The sequence below is a fragment of the Echinococcus granulosus genome (assembly GCF_000524195.1).
Source record: "Echinococcus granulosus chromosome Unknown EG_S00016, whole genome shotgun sequence".
Lineage (NCBI taxonomy): Eukaryota > Metazoa > Platyhelminthes > Cestoda > Cyclophyllidea > Taeniidae > Echinococcus > Echinococcus granulosus.
This window is the reverse complement of record NW_020170396.1, coordinates 1,036,297-1,056,201: the sequence shown is the minus strand read 5'-3', so window position 1 is coordinate 1,056,201 and position 19,905 is coordinate 1,036,297. Positions and strand designations below refer to the sequence as shown.

General features: G+C 41.8%; 2 protein-coding genes across 2 annotated transcripts; one reads left to right on the top strand and one right to left on the bottom strand. All coding sequences in view use genetic code 11, as the record gives it.

Annotated features, from left to right (window-relative positions):
- Positions 1-6,702: 6,702 nt before the first annotated feature.
- EGR_03241 (hypothetical protein) lies at positions 6,703-7,471 on the bottom strand (the record flags this gene model as incomplete). The annotated part of the gene is made up of 2 exons (XM_024492490.1): positions 6,703-6,810; positions 7,301-7,471. 2 exons carry the CDS (start codon positions 7,469-7,471, stop codon positions 6,703-6,705), a joined length of 279 nt encoding a protein of 92 aa, XP_024353164.1.
- A 512-nt stretch (positions 7,472-7,983) lies between these two features.
- Positions 7,984-19,616, top strand: EGR_03240 (Snurportin-1; the record flags this gene model as incomplete). The annotated part of the gene is made up of 7 exons (XM_024492489.1): positions 7,984-8,403; positions 8,535-8,804; positions 9,414-9,485; positions 9,553-9,633; positions 10,585-10,788; positions 13,975-14,454; positions 19,338-19,616. The coding sequence occupies 7 exons, from the start codon at positions 7,984-7,986 to the stop codon at positions 19,614-19,616; spliced, it is 1,806 nt and encodes a 601-aa protein (XP_024353163.1).
- Between the last annotated feature and the right edge of the window lie 289 nt (positions 19,617-19,905).

Sequence of the window (19,905 nt, the reverse complement as noted above, 5' to 3'; positions counted from 1 at the left end):
ACAGTTGTAAAAACCAACAAATGTTTCCCAGACAAGTCATTTGCAATAAACTTTTCATTGAATTACAATTGTAATTTACCGACAAATCCAGCAGTGTAAAAAAGAAGCATGTGAAAGTGGATAAAAACCACGATTTTTTCCATCATATATTTTATTTAGAATACGACAAATCAATGAGGGCTCTTGCATAAAGAAATTATTAGATGGTGTTATCTCGTTTTCATCCTGATTTTTATTTTGGAATCATAGGATTCCCCTTCACGCCTTTAAGTATTCACTGAAAATAAAGTTATGCTCTTTCACTAAATTTCTCATGAAAGCCAAGAAACTACGTTTTATCTTCCATTATGATCCGTTAATCAAATAATTGAATCCGTTTAAATCAAATTTTTGGGGTTTAAATTTCTGTTTAACATATCGCTACTAAACGTTTCGCCGCCATTAAATTAATCCGAAACTTTCACCTATTTGGATTTTAATACGATAGTGGTTTATCCCTCGGTTCTGGTGAGGCAACACTTTTGTACTTTGAACATCCCCCTTGTACCTCGTTTAGTGGGCTGGCCTTTTGGGCCATGTCAATAGCCCAGACACCTTCTCTGTGCTGAATATATATATTCTGCTCGAGTATTTTGTCTTCTTTCGTCTGCAGGGAGTCTCGGGACGCTACATTTCTGGCAGTGGAAAGCGAACCCAATCTTGAAAGACATGTATCCTGATTTTCCACTTCTACGTGATAAGCCTTAGTGGAGCGGAAGAAGTACATATGCTACGGATGGAGGAATGGTGATGATCCCTAATAGAAGGGTTGATGTTGACGCCTACCTTCGGCATCTCTCCCAGTCCCATGTTCTTCAGAAAAGTTATTAACAACTGAAGCGACACTAGCTGTGAACTATCTGGAAGTTTCGTTGTGGATTTTCCCTACCGTCCCCCCATGGACCTGTTTTGAATCTTGTCCTCCCTTACTCAAATCTACTTTTAGGCCAGTGCTCCTGCATCTATCTATGGACACGCATGATGGCCGGCGCAATTTCCCCCCTGAATCAAATCCCTGAACCGAACGAATCACCAGATCCAGTCAAGCTGCCAAGAGGGATCAGTGACGTTGAGGTCAAGTATCTCCTCAGTTGCGCACTAATTTGGTGACTGGCACGGTCAGCTCGTGGGTGCTTCTTTGCTGCACCGACTACGTTGTAATGGCTGACGCGGGAGGTTGACCTGCGGAAGCGCCGGGGACAACGCTCAAAAGAGGAGGGAGGCTATGTAATACGATAGTGGTTTATCCCTCGGTTCTGGTGAGGCGCCACTTTTTGTACTTTGAATCAGCCCCGTTGTACCTCATTGGGTGGGCTGGCCTTTTGGGCCATGCCAATAGCCCAGTCACCTTCTCTGCGCTGAATATATGTTCTGCCCGAGTATTTTGTCTTCTTTCGTCTGCAGGGGGTCTCGGGACGCTACGAGATATTGCCTAGTTTATTTTTGTGAATCGCTTCCAAAATCGTGTTGGAGCTGAACAGATCAGCTCCACCACTCTCAAGCAGCCATAAAAACGAAATTAGCATATTAATTAAGGTAGTAAAAGTGCTGATTTCACTCAGATAATGCCGCTACAAAAGTCGTTTCAAATATTCTTGAAGTTGTTGATTTCGCAGAATTACCTCTTTCTGTTCACGTGTTAGCACCAGAGCTCATTTTAATTCCTGTAACTTTATACTGCCTACTCCTATCTTTTACCCTATAGCCTTGCACTTATTTTATTTCTAGATCCCAACATTTTTACCCTAAAGTTAGGTGGTAGATAGGCCAAAGGGAAGATCTGGTACACACCCTGGGGTCCGTAAATGAGTTCGTTCTTGTTTTATCTGTGATCGTAAAAAGTCACCCCTAATTCCCATGGGTTTAAACACTCCAATCTGCATAGGTCTACTTCTGGTTCTCTATCGATGACTCCCTCACATGCTGTACTACGGCCTAATTCCTCGTAAAATGCCAATGCTAAGATTATTTGATAGTTAAAATCTCCAGGATTTAGTAAAGAAATATTGAATTGTTCATCACATACCCTTTCTGCAGTACTTATTCTAATGTCTAATCTAAACTAGGAGGTAATCTAAATGATGTTTTACAGGGGGAAGAAAGCGGACTGGAAAGTGAATTCTCTTGAAAGGGAGATCCATATGGAAAGGGCAAGTAGTTGGTTTAGTGTTAACGTAAAAAATCGCAGTTGCCTAATGTGAATCACCCGGCTTCACAGCCTGTAGTTTACCAATGAGACTGAATTTGTACTAGACACAAGAACACAATCGAACGCACTTAAAGTAGTATAACTTACCCTTACAAAGTAACAAATAAGATGGCGTATTGGCTGTCCACTATGGACTCGACAAATCTGCGCCCACACGCTGGCGACACGTGTATTCCAAAGTTGTGTTTTTGCACAACCCTGTTACAATGCCAAAACACCACTGGTGGCGTAAAACAAACGGCGCAGAAAAAAAAGTTGCAAGACAAGACGAGCAGGGGACTTCTGTCACAGCCCATGTTCTAAACACCCCCTTTCTTTCATCGAGCATGCAAGTCAACTCATTATACTTTGGTGTTGACAGTGTGTGTTGGGTAGGCTTCATTAAAACACCAGACTTGGATCAATTTAAAGAGACAATATGCCAACCTGCTGTGGCCGTTGGATACCTCCTATAATAAAGTTGTGTGAATAAGTGTAACCTGCGATTAAAAGACGAAAACAAGACATAAGCCTTAGTGCCAGAAACAGGAAGGAACGACTTACAATAAGCAAAAAATAATGAGCTCCTTGAGTCTCGTTGACTGAATTGATGCAAGGCGTAGTGCGTCTAACAGAACGGGTGGTTTCATCACATTAGTGAGCCAAGACCATTGCAGGCTCTCTTTGCATGTTTGATATAGATGCGCTAGGGCTCGAGTGACTGGAGGCTAGGGGGTGTGATTTGTCGCTTCAAAATCCACCATACTCAGTGAAAGAAAACATTCAAGACATTATTCTAGCAAGAAGTAATATGATTCCGTGAGCTAGAGAGAAGGTCATCCATGAAGGCACCGAAATCTAATCGCTGTTAATTTTCGCCTGCTAAGAATAGTGAATTCGCAGTGGAAATACAACAATCGGATGCCAAAAGGCTTAATGGGACTCCGTTTTTACCATATGAGGCAGTCAAATTAGCTGACCATGCAACAACCTAAATCAGAATCAAAGCGAAAAATTGGACGGCTTTGGCGGTAGAGACCTCTCAATAATTCCTATGCATTTTAGGAACCTATCATCAGGTGTGTGTTAGAACCTGTTCAACATCAAAATGCTAGATTTAATTTGCGTAGAATTTAATTACAAGCCAGTGTACAAAGAAGCTAAATAGTTATTATGTAAATCGTCAAATTGATGTCATTGTAGCGGTCCGAATCTCCTGACGACGAAAGAAGACATGATACTGATGCAGAATATGTATTGTAAACGTACAGAATGGCTGGACGGTTGCTGGCATGACTCAGAGGCAACGCCGCCCAATGGAAGCACAATAGCCGTGCCCTTCAATGCCCAAGTAAATAAAACGAAAAGCTAAGCAAACAGCCGCGGTACTACTTTGCTCCCTCCCCTTTTGAGCGGCGCCCCTGCGCCCCCCTTGGTTAACTTCCCGCGCCAGCCAACACAACTTATTCAGTGTGGTAAGGAGAAACACCCACGAGCCCACCATGACATCCATCTAATTTACGTGCAACTGATGAGATATATGACCGCGACGTCACCAATCGTTCCTGGTAATTCTACTGGATCAGGAGCACCGGCCCGTTTGGAAACTGTATTGCGGGAAAGGGAATGTGCTGGCTATCTTGTGTATCTATTGCTAGTAGTAGGAATGCTGGTTTGAAACCACTATTAATTAATAAGACATGAATTCTGAAATAGTTTAATGGGGGGAATTTTTAGTATCTATTCCTCCTAGCCACTTTTTTCACTTTAATACCATTCGGGCATATCTGTATGGGTCCTATCCCGCTGATGAGGAGGTGGGGGAGGTATCGCGCGTTCAGTTAGTTGACATTTCCAAATTGGTAATGTAGACAGCCCCAACCTGAAAGAGCAAAAACTCTGATTAATGCGATGATTATCAAACGAAAAGAAGGCGCCAGCGGCGAATGGTTGAATCTGGACACTCACAATAGTGGGGTTATCGAAACTGCCTCCACTTTAGGCAGTCACCTCACTCTCGTATTCCAAATGAAGGCAATCAATTGATCTCCTCAATATTGTTCATGAAGAGGAAGAATATGTAGACTTATTGAAGTCGACACAATCCATTACCAACTTAAAAAGTAACGTGTGAACTTCGTCCATGGTTTGTGGGTGGCTTGTGAAGCACGGATTACAGGGCGATGACTGAAATAGAAGAGTTACGAATAACAGCGCTGAGAGAGGTGTTCATGGGAGGAGGAGGACTTGCGGGACCTGAAGTTTATTTAATGATATATTAGACTATGCCAACTTTTCAGTATTGATGACACTGCTTTCAGGCCGCACTTATAGCCGCCCAGCTCTTTTCCTTACTAAGAAGACGCCACGTGCTACGCAATATTCCCATATGTAAATTGACGCCCATAGCGTCGACTAATTATATGGAGATACAAATTTTGTAGTTGTCCAGACTTCTAGATTCCAATAACTAGCTCCAGGTAATACGCGTTTGGTTGAATGTACGCCTTAGATGAGAAGCGGGAAGCATGCGCGAACCTCGTGACTGACAGGACGCACGCAACCTTTGAAGGGGAAACCAACACTAACCCCATATAACCTCTAATCCTGGTACACTTTTCCAATAATTACCAAAAAAAGGTGTCCTCCTCAAGCCAATCTGCACGTTCCAAGGATGTTAAAGTAGAGGTGGAAGAGGGAAGTGCTGAGCTTGTTGCATTCCCTTTATGGGTGTAGCCCTCAGGGAAATAGGCATCATTAGAAACACTTAGAGTTATTAGCCAGCTTTGAATGCAATTTGCAAAAGAAGTACTAATTTTACTGTTGTCTTTTAATCGGGGAAAGTATAACGAAGGATAGCGCTTTAAATATTCATCTAATGAAGTTATTTTTACTACTTATTTCGCAATTAGCATATCAGTAGTGCCGGTTTAGACAAGAAAACCTATATGACTTCGACAGGCTGATAGCACGGTTGGCACCCACCGCTTATAAAAAGCACGCTCTTAAGGTTCTAGTGTGAACAAGCGTTAGCACTGGTTGACCACCGCTAAAAAATCTCTGAAGAACATTTTCACAACTCCCATGCGGCTATTTAAGCCCATACGTCAAGGTTGAATAGTTAGACTGTGATGATGGTATCGCCAGCCAGAAACCAGATCAAAGTAGGCCAGTATGGCCAAAAGAAAAAGCGCAGCACAGGAACGCACTGCTCTGCAAGCGAACCTATGGAATCAACAGCTTGTTCCCACTTAACACGTGATTACTTGTGTAGAAAAAAATGTTTATTAATAAGCTACGGACTAGATAATCTAAACAACCCAATAAGCAGAGAAATGAACGCATTTGCAGAATGTGAAGCAGGTTTTGCCGCCATATGGATCATGCAATGCTAATCGCACAACACGTAGATCAGTGAAAGTAAATGACTTACAACACGCCCGACCCATTTATCATTAGAAGATTCAAGAGGTAAAAAACTTAACCCAGCTAACACTTCAGTAGCAAGTAATGGAGAAAAGCTAAGTACTCATTTAGGTAGAGGAACTGGCAATGAGCGCTTTCACCGACATTCAGACGACCTCCGAGGATCATTAATTCTGCCAAAACTAGTGCACTTGCAGAGTGCGCTAGCGCCAGAAGGAGAATCAGGCTCGGGGATACACAAATCGAATTGAAGGCAATAGGGACGGCAGTTGCGACACTGGTCGCCGCAGCAAAAACAGAACCCCTACATGCATGAGTGGCCCAAGAGCTAAGTCACTCCATTCGTGACCAATCAGTTGTGTGGCTCAACCCATGAACTGGAGGCCATGATTTGGTGTTTCTTTTGTCAGTGGTTTAGCTCTGCCCGCATAAGTAGTACATCTTGTCGTCCATTCATACGCCACGGATGGTGGGTGAATGCGTGCGATCCACACGCCACATATCACTAGGGCACGTCTACCCCGTCGACCTGCAGCCAACAGGCCCGCCAAAGTGAACTCCTGTACCATACTCCCATTCGCTGAGTGCTATTAATAAAACCAAAAGCAATTTTACCATAAACCGCAAAAAAGACAGGATTCCAAGACTCGGTTTTCATCTAATCACCACTTCAGCGGAATTCCGACGAACTCAAGGCCCGTGTGAATTTATGTTAAAAGTCCTTCAAAGCAAAAATATTATAATAAGCTGCACAATTTCAATGCCACGACACGACAACCAAAGTGTGTTTGTTTTCTTCACCGGGACGGTAAAAAGTGGCGCAAACAGGCGTTCAGTAATTATGAAATGCCTGAGAAGTAGAACACAGGGCAAAAAAAGGAAGAAATCAGAGAAAAAATGCGGAAAAAAGAGGAACACACAAGCATTAAAGGATATGATGGACGATTTGGTATACACATGATCTTGTGCATGCAAATAATCAGGTGAGTGCGCAGCGCGGACACGCTCAATAGGTGCCTAGGGAGAAAGGGGATCGAGAAAAAACAGGCCTAAACAAGGTCGGGTGATCCCGACTCATCGGTTGGGACGGGAATGTCTTGATGGGGACGGATAGGCTTCATTTTGCATGCGTTCTCCATGGGCACGAAGGCAAACCACTGAAAAACAAATTATTGCGAGGGCCTTTAGTGAAGAAAGGTAGACTAATTATAGTTTGATGGTTGTAAGGTAAATAGAAGCATGAATTTTACGAGTCATATCGTAAAAATGTGGTGTTAAAAATGCATTTTAATCGAAAAATAAGAGAATAATGCACGATGAAGCAATTCAAGTAACAATCTCAAGACATCAAAGAAAATAAACCGTATGACAGAGAGAACAAAAGCAAACGAGAAGAAACGAAGGTATTTGTCAAGAATGCAATGGGTATGTGTCCTTAAATCACACTCACAAATTCTACATAGCCGCACATACCACGCAAGAGCACATTAGATCAATATAAGGTCAAGGAGCAGACGAATTTCTGCCAAAGGATACCAGCCCACATCTTACTCACAGTGCACAAATGTGTTACAGCGCAAGTGATAAACTCAGGTTAAACACCGTGACAAAAGGGCATGATAAAAAATTATCCCTAGCCAAACGCACCTTTGATATTCGGTCGAGTTCTTCGACGACATCTTTCACCTTTGTAGAGCAAACGCATAATGGAATCAAAAGGACTTCAATTACCGCCAATACAAGAGACAGTGGCCAAGTAATCAGCCAAACTAAAATCCACAAAATGGAATTTAATATGGCGACGCACGAAACAACCATCTCCTCAGTAAGATGTAGAACCAGCCGACGAAGGCTAATGCAGCCAAAGTTATGTCAAATTAACCGGTAACTCTCGCTAAATCAACCTTGAAAAACGAATAAAATCTCTCTCGTGCTACGCAAAGAATTCGAACTGGTATAGTTATCTAAACTAATAAAAAATTTAAAACTTTGAATTTTATGTTGTCATTAGTTATATCTAGCTAAACCTCTATAGCTACAGGTTAAAAATGCTGCGGGTGAGTTGGAAAATTTGTTATTGCAATAGCCTTTCCGATATTTATCTTATACTTAAAAAGAAACTCTTAGACTTATGAATTTGCGATCTGTATCAAATGCTTTGAGACAATTGTCCTTGGAGGTCATTAAATAAAGAAGCAGAAAAGTTTTGTAGAGATCGTAGCTAAATTTTAGGTTAGATAAAAACTACGAAACTTATAACTAATACAACCGCTTTTATTTTAATCACCTGTGATTTGGTTTTCGACTTCAAACCGCAGTTGCTTCCAGCTATGGACGAAGAAGCTTCGATTGATGTCCTCTCTTTCGAACTGTCTACAATGTCTGGTGTGGAAAAGGTATCAACGAGTGTTAAGGAAACATCGGATTGTCCGAGATTTTTGTTGTACAAGAACGCAGGTTATGCAATTGATCAAGAACGCCGCTGGAGAGCCGAACTTGCTAATTGTCGACGCCGGAAAAAACGCAGAGCTAAGTTTGATGACAGTCGTGGCTTATCTGATCCAGAACCTACGAAAGGTAGTCTACGTTTTGGGAAGCCTGGAAGTGGTTCCAAAAAGCGCCAATGGAATAAACAGCAGTCCTATCTTATGCTTGCGGAGTGGTTTCTTTTTATGCCCTCGAATTTCGAAACAGAGTACCTTTTCAAATTCTGTCCTAAAGGCCGTCATGTCTATGTCACTGCCGCTAAGGTGGGTAGGTATCTGTATTCGTCATACAACTGTCACTTGTGTGCTTATATTTGCACCTGACCTCCATCATTTTTCATCACGAGCGTTCTTTTGGCTTACCTTTTTAGTGAGTACCTTCACATGCATTTTAGGGTCAGACAAATGTCTACTCCCGAACAGGTCTGTGCCTCGCGACCATGCTGACCCGGCTGCCTGGTGGTGGTCTCGGACAAAGTTCATCTCAGATGCATCGCTATGAGACAACGTTGGATTGCATTATGCTCGGAATACCCTCTGCCACCATGACACATGAAGCAGATCGATCCATCATAGATGCACCGGTTTCGCTTCCAAATGGTAATATCATCTTTATGGTCCTCGATCTAGTTTGCTTCAAATCAACATCCTACGTCCAACTGCGGGTAAAAAATATTTCCCATGGTGTTTACTGGCTTTCCATTCTATGAGTCTTTGTTTGGAATTCGTTGGTCGTGGGCTTGTAGCATCTATGACAGCTTTTTTATAATTTAAATAGTTTCTTAAAGCAAAATCATTTAACCTGGAATATGGGATCTTCCGAATCGGAAATGTCGACTAGCGGCTTGCCCTTTCTGGATCTAAAAGTCACAGTGGAATAAACTTATTTCTTATAGGCTCTGTTATAAATCATCGTATCCACATCGCATTTTTCTGCGCTTTATCAATTCTCGATTTTGTGGCAGTGGCATATCTAGATTTGTCATAATAATACTTGCTATGGGACTTTTTGTGAAAGGTTTGCTGTACAGAATCTCGGTAACGCTCTTCGATGTTTTTCAAAGTGTGAGCACTCTTTCACGAAGGAACAGGCTGAGATTTCTTATAATGTCAAATCCTACTTTCGTCTATGCGGATTATTGGCTTTAACGAAATTCACACTTGAAAGTTTTGCTTTCTCTGGGGCTCAGACAAACTCCTCGCGACTGGAAGGCATCATTTTTTGCTATGTAATGTTTACCTTTTTAACGACATACACTATCTGTTTTCTCTAGTTCCATGAACGCTGTGAATGGTTGGAATCGTTTCACAGGGAGCAGATTGAGGCTTACGAACCGAACGATATAGTACGTCGCTGTCGTCTAATTTTCTTTTCTGGTTGAATTGTGTTTTAATTTAAATGCCTTCTTGTAGGCTCGGTTCGAAGTTGTCCCTGCCTACAGCTGTGATTCGGAGACCTTGAGTTCCATTTTCTCCTCTCCTCCTCCCTTTGAGGTAGCCAATTGTTAACTTCATTTTCCATTCTCTAGGCTGAAAGTTGAACTCTTATATTAGCCCTGGCTTAAGTGGGTTTAGTTTCTTCCTTTGGTTAAAAAGCTGTCTTCCACTGTTTGTGTCCGGTGGATGCGTTGCCAAAGTCTGTATATTCTTTTGGTTCATAACCAGCATGTTCCCTGATTGTATCACGCACTTGTAGAGTGAAACGGATTTTTAAAGCCTGCTTCTCCTTTGTCTTTCCCACTGTTTTTTTTGTTGCGTTTTGTCGATGTACTTTCGTTTAGCTGAAGCTCCACCTATTTGTGACACCTTTCGTTTTTAAGCCATTCTCCATTTCTATTTTAAGGTCTTAATTCTAATATTCGCACCGCGATCCCAAAAGTTGTATATGAACCAGCTTATTCCATTAAAGTATGCTCAATCTAGGTTTAATACACGTATGAAGTTTGTTTGAATCTCCGCTTATCCCAATGATATCTGAGTATAGGTGTGCATCATGCGAGTGCAGTTTGGGATGTATTCGTCGTTTCCATTTTGAACTGTTCAGTTCAGCATCTCTACGTAAAACCCACTTTCAAGATTGGGAGCTTATTTGAGACATTTTCAAAGTACTGTATATTCTTTGTCCACATTTATGTTGAACGTTCCTCTGATGTTTGAAGACTTCCTCGCTGCTTTAGTGGTTTCATAATGGGACTTTTTCCGAAAAGGGGACACAATTGTTGACTTATTCCTGACATTTAACCCTTTTTTGGGGGACGAGTGCATGCCTGAACATGTGCCCAAAGCTGATGTAGCATTTTTACAATAATGCAAATCGGACTATTGGACCATTGCAGTAGCTCCTAAGCACTTCATAATTATGTTTTTTACTTTTTAAAACTAAGTAGGTATATTCTTGCATCAGTCCATTTGACGCTTCTATCTCTTCAATCACCATCGATGTAGTTGGATGGGATTCTGTTCTACCACGGCGACGTTTCTTACCGAACTGGCCCGACACCACTAGTGGGGTGGCTGAAGCCATACATGCTGCCCGAATGGTTTCCCTCCGTGAGCGTTCATCCCTCCTACCTGAGCGACATGGCACCTGACTATAAGGACTACCTCAGCGACATTCAGCGCTACAAGGAGGCCACTCAGATGTACTCGGTCAGCTTTCGGGATAGCAAAGACAAAAAAGCTGCTACCAAAGAGGACGTTGAAATGACCTCATAGTGTTAATTTAAGACGAGGTTGAAATCCGGATGTTTTATCAGTCCGAAGCTGTGTATTGTAATTTGTTGTATCACAGTATAATTACTATTTTCATTGGCTCTTCACACACATTAGGTTAGTTTCGCACGGTAACCCGGAGCTACCTCTGGTGAAGTGACGACCTATTTAGCGTGGTGGCATTGGCATGACCAGTCAATTAGGATTTATTCCTTCGTGGATAGGTGCACTCGTAATGAATTGGAGAACCGGAATTTCAATTGAATGCTCACTCCACGTTACTAATATAATGTGTCGACGAAACATCAAAAGGTGTAAAGGAGTCTCAGTTTACCAAATTAGGGTACCACGGGGAAGGGCATGCCAGCGTGTATCATTTGAAGTAGTTCAAATACGTCCTAAGATGTAATTTTCCTTTGGTTGATCTAAAGTTCTCGTTCCATGAAATAATTTGTGATATTACTCTTGAGGCTTATCACAACTCAAAAGGATGCACACTGACGTTTTTCAATCGCCTCAGTGGAAGTTGAATAAAATCTTCAGGGATGTATACTCAGCCCAGTGAGGCAAAACTGAGTATTAAGTCGATCTTTTCCGAAGTGTCATGAGGCCCATTGTTTTGATTTGTAGCTTAAGAATTCTATTTATATCTTTCACCAAGTCACTTGCTCCTTAGAAGTGTAATGCATTTTATTCTCAGCAAACATCTAAGAAAATATGGATAGCATTCCAACTTGGGTGGAAAAATGCCGTTTGTCATTTTGACATCACCAGAACAAAGCAGGGGGAGTGTTTGTTGGGAGACGGAACGCAACATTTACAATGCAGAACTGCAATCAAAGGGAGGGAAAAGTCATCGGATCACATAGTAAATCTTGTCAACTGTTTAGCATGCGTCACAAAAATCAGAAAATTAACTAAAAGTGAGAAGAAAATCTGAACTAAATGAATGAATTACCAAGGGAAAGAATAAATGAATGAGCGAGCAAGCTCTTCTCCTCTATAAGTCAGTAGAATGGAAAAGCGACTACTATACCTACTGTAGAAATTGGATTTGTTCCATGTTGTCTAGACCCGTTTTGCGTCTCCCGATTTGCGTGTTCCAAGCGTGAAGCAGACAAAATTGAGCATATTCAGTCCTTTGTATTTGCACAGAATTTCCCTTTTAATTTAAAATTGATAATAAATAAATTCCGGCAAATATCTTTCCGGTCTTTCACGTGCGTCCCTTCGGGCACTGATTTTAACCTAGCAGCGCGGGTGGCCGAAGCACATTTTTTGTTACTTCTAGAAGTGAGCACTTGAGAACTTATTTTTTTGATATTCTCCCTTGTGGGAAAATTTTAGATGATGAAACCTTGCCAAAATGACCTACGCTCCAATCTCATGCATACTTATTCCCACGTACATTAATCTTTATTTTTTGCACTCGGTCCGAAGCGAAAAGACGTGCGAAAGGTCGGCGATGCACTGCTTACTGAGAAAACTGGCCTAAAGTCTGCAAGAAAGTGTGAGAAAGGCTCTATTATAAAGTAAGTACTTCGCTACTGATAACCGTGAATCGAATCATTCATTGGTACAACTGCCTACTTCGAGTTCGGGCTGCTTTACTGCAAAAGGTTTCCTATTGTTGCGATCGTTGTGCCTTCTATTTCGCGCAAGGATTTCAATGTTTCCAACGCAGTTGCATATTTATTCAGTTTTATATGTACAAAGGTAATAATATCTAGCCGGAAATCTTTTTAGCCCTCCTATGATCTCGTACTAGACGAAATCACTACGTCAGACGAGGGCCATTTCTGTGGATTCCCCATACGACTTCCGTGCAAGGTGAAAAGACAGCCCCGCTTCTTGTCTTGGTTTTTACCGACATGACAAAGTGTCATCTAATCACAATTGTCCTAACTAAAATGGCTAAAAATAATCGTGCCAAAAGTCTAAAGAGGGAGTTTTGTCACCATGTGGAAAAGGTTTTTTCCTTTCAAACGCTGTCCTTTAAGTTACTTTACTTTTTGCATGTCTGTTACTGAACAGGCGAACTGGCCCAAATGTGTGTCAAGTCACACCATCTCCAAACAGTCAGCCGTTTGGTTGTCAAATCTTGATAAACTCACAAGTTTTCCACTTCTTTCCTGCTCGTAACCTACTCCAGCCAATGATGATGCGTCCCTGACATTTCACTGAAATGCGTGGATCGTCCCGAAAAGCAAGTAGGCATTCTTTTTTGTGTCTTAGACTGTTTGAGGTTTGATATAAAGTCAGTAGTTAGTTAGGTGATTGCAATGAACTCCACACTACAGCCAGAAGCGTTGACTGCTGGAAACCAACTGAAGTAAGGGTGCGTTTCTTTATCCCTATCTGCTTCACCTAGATTCTCAAATTGAAATAAAACCAGCTTTATATTTGGTTAGAAAAAGGGTACTCCGGGCATCTGCGTATAGGATGAGCTTTTTATTTTTGGTAAAAAATAAGCCATTTTTAATAGAGGGTCTCAACAACTTATTGCTCGGAATTTTGCAGAGGTGAAAGCTCTCTCAGCAGTTTTTGGTAAACTGGTCCCTGTAAACCAACTATAGATTTGCCCTAGTATGCGCAGGATCTACTTAAAACGTTTCCATGATAACAAGGGAAATACAATTGTAGGAACACGGGTGTGCTTTCACCACCCCGCCGAAGTTACGCAGTCCCTTCAGTGCTTACCAAAGGCGAAAAAATCTGGTGCCAATTGTAAACAACTGTAGAAAATTAACGTTACTTCTTGATATTCTTTATCGCTTTGTCATCCCTAAAAAAGTGATTCTAGAGATGCCTTCCTTTCCTTCCCGTGAAAGCAAAATCCATTAAAGTGGTCAAGGTGTCCTGAAACAGCGGGAAAAACACTTTTTATCTTCAAACCCACTTCATTCTCCAAGCATTACCAGTTTTCTCCACCCAGCTCTGCTCGACACATTCCATCATTTGGATGAGGATCTTTTCCAAACCAAACCTGGTGATGTATCAAATGGGCAGGGATCCTACCAATCAAATAACAGATTTCGAAAAAGCGCGCCTTCCATTGGCTGGAGCATGACTTTAACGGTACGCGTGCATGGCCGGCCCAAATTGGCCTGGTGCTTAGTACAGAACCTTGGGGGGAGGGAAAGTAATCATGGTATCAATGTGTCGATGATCATGCTGATTCCGGATGGGCCTGTCAACCTGGGGGATCGCAGAACCTATGCCAGACGCGACGCCATTGCGAGTCGGGGTGCGCATTACTCCGCCTTTGACCAGTTTGTGGGTACCTTCTGTACTGGTCTTCTGATCAAAACTGTGTATATAGTCTGCCTCACCACCCTCACCATATCCCTCATCATTGAATGCATCCTCATCAATCTCGTCATCCTACCCTACCTGCATGAATCATACTTTGAGGAGGCCACCTGCTACCTCCACTACATTGAACCCGACATGCCCATGCTTAGGTGCGAGAATAAATGCTCAAAGGATCGATCTCAGTTCCCCTGTCTCAAGGTGCACGCGTTGTACGAATGGGAAAACCGGAATCACAGTGCCAAACTTTTCGATACCATTGGAACCCACGAAAATTACAAAAAATATGGGGTGAGTTGCCCGCTTTATTGCCCCTCCCATTTGGCCTTGCTTTTCCTATCAAACCGATATTTTGGAACCAGTTTAATGAGTTGCCAAATGCCTGAGCTGTGTTGCTTTATAAGGGAGATATTTTATTTTATTGTGAGTTATGCACTGGCACTGAAGTTCAATTGGCTCATCATCGCCTTTAGGCTTTCGTGTGCTGTGGAACTGTCTCAGCCCTCAAGAAACCGCTGGATTTGTAATAAATAGCCTGTCATTTTGCTTAAAAATTTGAGCATAGATCCCGCCACTTGCAGCTGTCTTGAGTCGAATTTCTGCCTTTTTCTTTTTCCCAAATTCGTCCGTTCGGTAGAAGTCCGAGAAGTCACATGCACGTTCCCGCATTAGGCTTACACACTGTGGAGATGCTACATCAGATTCACCCAGACCAACGCAAAAAAAATAATTTAAGTATCGGTTAGTAATGTTTCAGGTTACTTTAAATTCAAAACATGGCTGCATGTAGCATTTCCTTAATTCTTTCCTTTAATGTAACAAATTACATGGATAAATGGATTTTTCTAAAATTAGCACATCTTGATTGTTTAAGGCTTCGCCAAAGCTTGCATTCGTGCTCATGAATCAAAAACTACACCACGGAATCTGCATTTTTTGGCTTTAAAATTAAAAGCGCAAAAGTTTTATCACAACAACATAATGACTGCGTCTTCCCTACACTTGGAGGTCTCGGGGGGAGGAGGATGGCGCACTCCTTGCGTACCCCTGTCGAAAGGCATGCAAGCGATGACGAGCTCACTGAGTGTAAAGCCTCAGTTGAAGGTTAACTGAAACTTGCATTTCCTTAGATGGATGCATCTCAGTTGACGAATCTATCATTTAAATGACTCCATCAGGTAGTTTAGCTTGATCGTCTGTCATTGCATTAACCTGACACTGATGCCAAAATGTGATTTGTTTAATGTCTAACAGATTGCGATGTACAAAGAAAAGCACACGTTTTAAACCATTTTAAATGACAGAATTTCGAAAGGATAGCCTAAATTTAATGGGGAGATTTTTTTTAATATTCCAGCAGTTCGGACTTTTTATATTCTTAATACCTGGTCTTTATTCCACTCGAGGAGTACGTGATCCCCAGATTAGTCCTTTAATTTAGCCTTATGGCAGTTTTTTATACCTTCACTGCTCAACACAGTCACACTTGCAAGGCTAACCATAAACATACTTAATGAGGCAAGCTCCACTGGCAATGAAAACCCTCAAAATAATATCTCATCAGCAACTCAAATGCGTCCCTCCCTCTTCAGTTAGGTTTTTTTTCCCGGCTAAAAACCAAGTTTTATGTGTCCTACGTCAAAAAAGGAGAATAGGTGTTCGCCACCCCTTTCTTAAAGACCAATGGGGCAAAAACATCAACCAAAAATATCCGAGGTAGAGAGAAGGTTACGCAGGACCTCAGCTTCGAAGCATCATTCACTTCTCTCCGTCTTTCCTTACCTAGCATTTTGAGTATGCAGGTAAAGGAGACCGTATTGTCCATTCGTCACAAATGAAGAACTTACATTCATCATTAAAATTAAAATTGGAGGGACATTTCCTGTCTGAGGCTTGAGTGCAATTGAAACGCACTTCCTTCGCCATAAAGTTGTTCTTGAGCAGAGCTGTGCGCCCTTTTTTTATGCTTATTAGAACTAAAAGGCAAGCAGGGATTCATTCACAAAATTTTCGAATATTTTAATTAGAAGTAGATGTGCCTGAAAAAAAATTCACAATGGATCCAAAATAAACAAGAAATTTTGTCTATTAATCAAATAATTTTTGCATTGTTTTAAAGGTGGATCGTTCAATCATGACTGCGCCACCCAGCTCCTAATCCCTGGTAGACTTAAACTGTTTTGGTGGATTTATTGCAGATTTTTTTAGATAAAAATGTGAGTGATTTAGTTAGTTCTAAAAATTCCAAAAACAAATAGGCTTCCTGGTGTGCCGAAATTACGGCTTTTAAAAAGAATATGAATGTGTAGCTCCTCAAGACTTCCCTGAAGACTAATTAAGGCATAATACTCCATCAGAATATGTATTGTCAACATACAGTAGGATCCGGGTCTACTAGCACGGCCCGGAGGCCAGGCTACCCGGCAAAGGCACAATGGCAGAGCCCCTAAGCGGACTGTTACCAAAACCGAGTATCAAACAAACAACTACAGTATACGAGTAGCCTCCTCACAGATGCTTCACCAATCACTTTGAAGCGTTTGTTTGCTGTCACTTCCTTCCTCTCAATAAGCCGCTAGAAGTTGGACTTAGCTGTTTTTCTATTAAGTGGAATTTATTTGCATTTTTCTCCTGTGCTCAGAGATAAGGTACCCGTGTCCACACGGAATGCCTTCCCAAGCGCTCCTGCGCGGAGCTTTTAAGGCATAACCGTTTCTTTATCGTTGCTTTTAAAAGAAACGGCAAGCCTAGTTTGGTAACCTTTTGGGTGTTTTATGTCTAAAATGTTACCTCCTTTTTGACCCTCAATCAAACGAAATGACCAATTTTGTTGTCAGTAAAAACATTCTTGCTGGGCAATTATTGCTCAGGTGCGACTTGCCTTGACAGACCTTGGCAAAGCGCTAGTTCTATGCAAACCGAGGAGAAGTAGTCACTTTACTTAATTCTACGGTGCAGGATAAACAGCTACAGCCTCATGTTTACATCACCTGTGATGATAGTAAAGAAGCGTAAAACGTTGGAGGAAAGTTGTCTGCAATGGAATTGGAGACGGTGAATGAGTAAATTGGGATATTTTAGTTTGCTTGTGATCCCTTTTTAGATCAGCTTGCTATGCTATGGTTGAATTTGTACAGTAGATGGAAACGCAGACTCTGTTTAGGCTGATCACTGTCTATGTATCATTGAGGTGGACTTTGGTACACGGTGAGTACCCTACACTCGAGGTCCGCGGTCATAACTTCTGCAGGTGTCATTGGCTAAGCTTTCTCAAGCTAAGGACTGAGATTTGTTGTATGATTTGGAAAAAGTTTCGGCAATAACAAACTTTAAAACAAGTGATTCTTTGACAGAAGATCGGGATGCCTGCTTTACTGATGACGCCACACGCCGCCCGCCTGTGCATTGCCAATGAAATGGGCAGGCGTGATGTTGCAATTGATAATAAGAGAACCGACAACATCAAAACCATCAAGCATTGGTCCGAGAATTTTGGGATTCTTAAAAATTACTTAACAAATATTACTAGACCTTGGGAAGAAAAAAAACAATAAAGTTTAGCCTACTGTGAGGGAGTAGAGACTCCTCGCCTGACTCGGGCTCTTTTCCCAAGCTGCAAAAAACGCCTCTTCAGTCTCTGCTTCAGCCTAAACAAGACACGTCAGTTGCTGTGGCAACCTCGAAGCATGCTTTTAAATATTTCCTTACCTTTATAAGGTTGTTTTCGAACTGTGGGATGGTTTCATTTTAACAATCCCGTAAAAGAATAAGTTCATTCCTAATTTTGGTTAAATTTTGCGGTAAAGGATCGGTTAAAACAAAAAACCAGCTTATGCGGGGATAACCGGAGCAGACGCTAAGGCAGTGCCTGCCCTTTGGTGCACATTAACCATAGTGGTAGACTTTGCGTCACTTACTTTCCGCACCAAATTCAGACTCCGAAATCTGATGTGAATAATTTTTGGAATCCTCTGTGTTTTTGCTAAGGCTGTATCTGTTATGCTAAATCTCCGTGTGAATGGTTGCAATTTTGCTCATATTTAGATAAATCTGTAAATGCATGCGGAGAGGAAATTCGTACAAGTTCCCACAACACAATACTTCAATAAACGACTTTTTTAATAAAGTATTTTGTTTCGAAATTAAGCATTTTCGAAAAGTCGAACAGCAATATAATTTGCAGGCTGGCAAGAGGATTTTACCATATTGCCTCGGTAAATGAGTAAAGGCTGACAACATTCGCATTGACCACTCATTTAAATTGAAATCTGCAATTAACACTCATCGGATCTTCCACCTTTATGGAGCGTCTTCGGCCTGCAACTCAAATGTCCCTCCTAAAATGGAGCCATGAGCAAAGCGGAGACACGGCTCAACTTGTAATGCTTACCCTGAAAGCAAGCTAATTTACTTCAAGTTCCAGTGGTCTTGCGAAACACCAACAACAGAAATGACTATAATTAAACGAGAGATGCATCTTCCTCATCTGTTCTCTTACTGAAATTCCACGGTAATTCCAACCAATCTGTTAAACTGTGGGAAAGGTGTCCGGGGCCAATCGAGGTTTGTTCCTACTCGAAATGCGCAAATGCTGCTGAGCCCGGGTTTTTGTCGATAATGTGGCATAAATCTTAACTTTTAATTTTGTGTTTCTCCATTTTCCATCTGAAAACGCTCCACCACTTCCATCGCCTGTGCATATCTTCAGCTATGCGATACAATCTTTGCGTCGCACCTCGTTGCGTGTGTCATGACAATAAACACTACATTATGGCATATCTGAGCACTAACATCGTTACTGTAGCGCTCAGTCTTTCCTGAAGTTGCAGGAAGTCAGGTTTGTATGGTAGAAAATGTATTGCTGACATACAGAAGGGCGAAGAGGCTACTGGCATGACCCAGAGGCCATGCCGTCGAGTGGAAGCACCATCTGCGAAGACTTGAGTGCCCGCGTAACCAAAACGTACAGTTAAACGAGCCGTCAAGGCACTACACTGCTACCTAATATTTTGCAAATATGTTCACCCTCAAAATACAAGATCATCCCCTCTAAGTTTATTTAAAACAAAAGTAATTCCCTTTTGGTTCTTGAGGCTTCAATCAGATTCGGAGAAAAATGCTAAGAAAGTGAAAACTTTTTTGTAAGGCATCAAATGTGCCCTCTTTGTGCTTAGTGCGTCACGTCCACGTGTTACCGTCGACCGGAGGACAACAAATACGTGGTTGAACTCTTTCGAATGCGTCTACTCTCGCGCGCCAAGTTCCGCTGTTTTGTCTCCGGCAAGTACCGCAGCCGTGAGGCACTGTTGAAAAAATTTCACCGACCTCAAACCATCTTCCATTCGGCCTTCTGGCCAACTCTAGTCTTCTTTGTCTCTTTCGTCCTTCTCCTCGTGACGCTCTTCTTTCATCGCTACCGATCGTGGAAGCACCACAGTGTACTTCTAGAATAGATGTTTACAGATAGATTTGCCTTTTTTTTCAAACAAATACTGGCCTTTCTGCTTACTACATTTCACTTTAGGTGCAAGTAATGCGTAAGTTTCCCTTTCAATTGTTCTTCAAATGTTAAATTGCATTCCCAATATGTACTTGGCCAAACAAATGCATCTTGATCCTTCAGTTCTCATCAATCTTTCCAGACATCGGCGCAGACCTTTCTGCGCCACGCGAAGGACCACGTTTTCCATTATTCATTTCTCGTAATAACCAGCGTTGAAGGTGTCCCATTCTCCAGCTTAG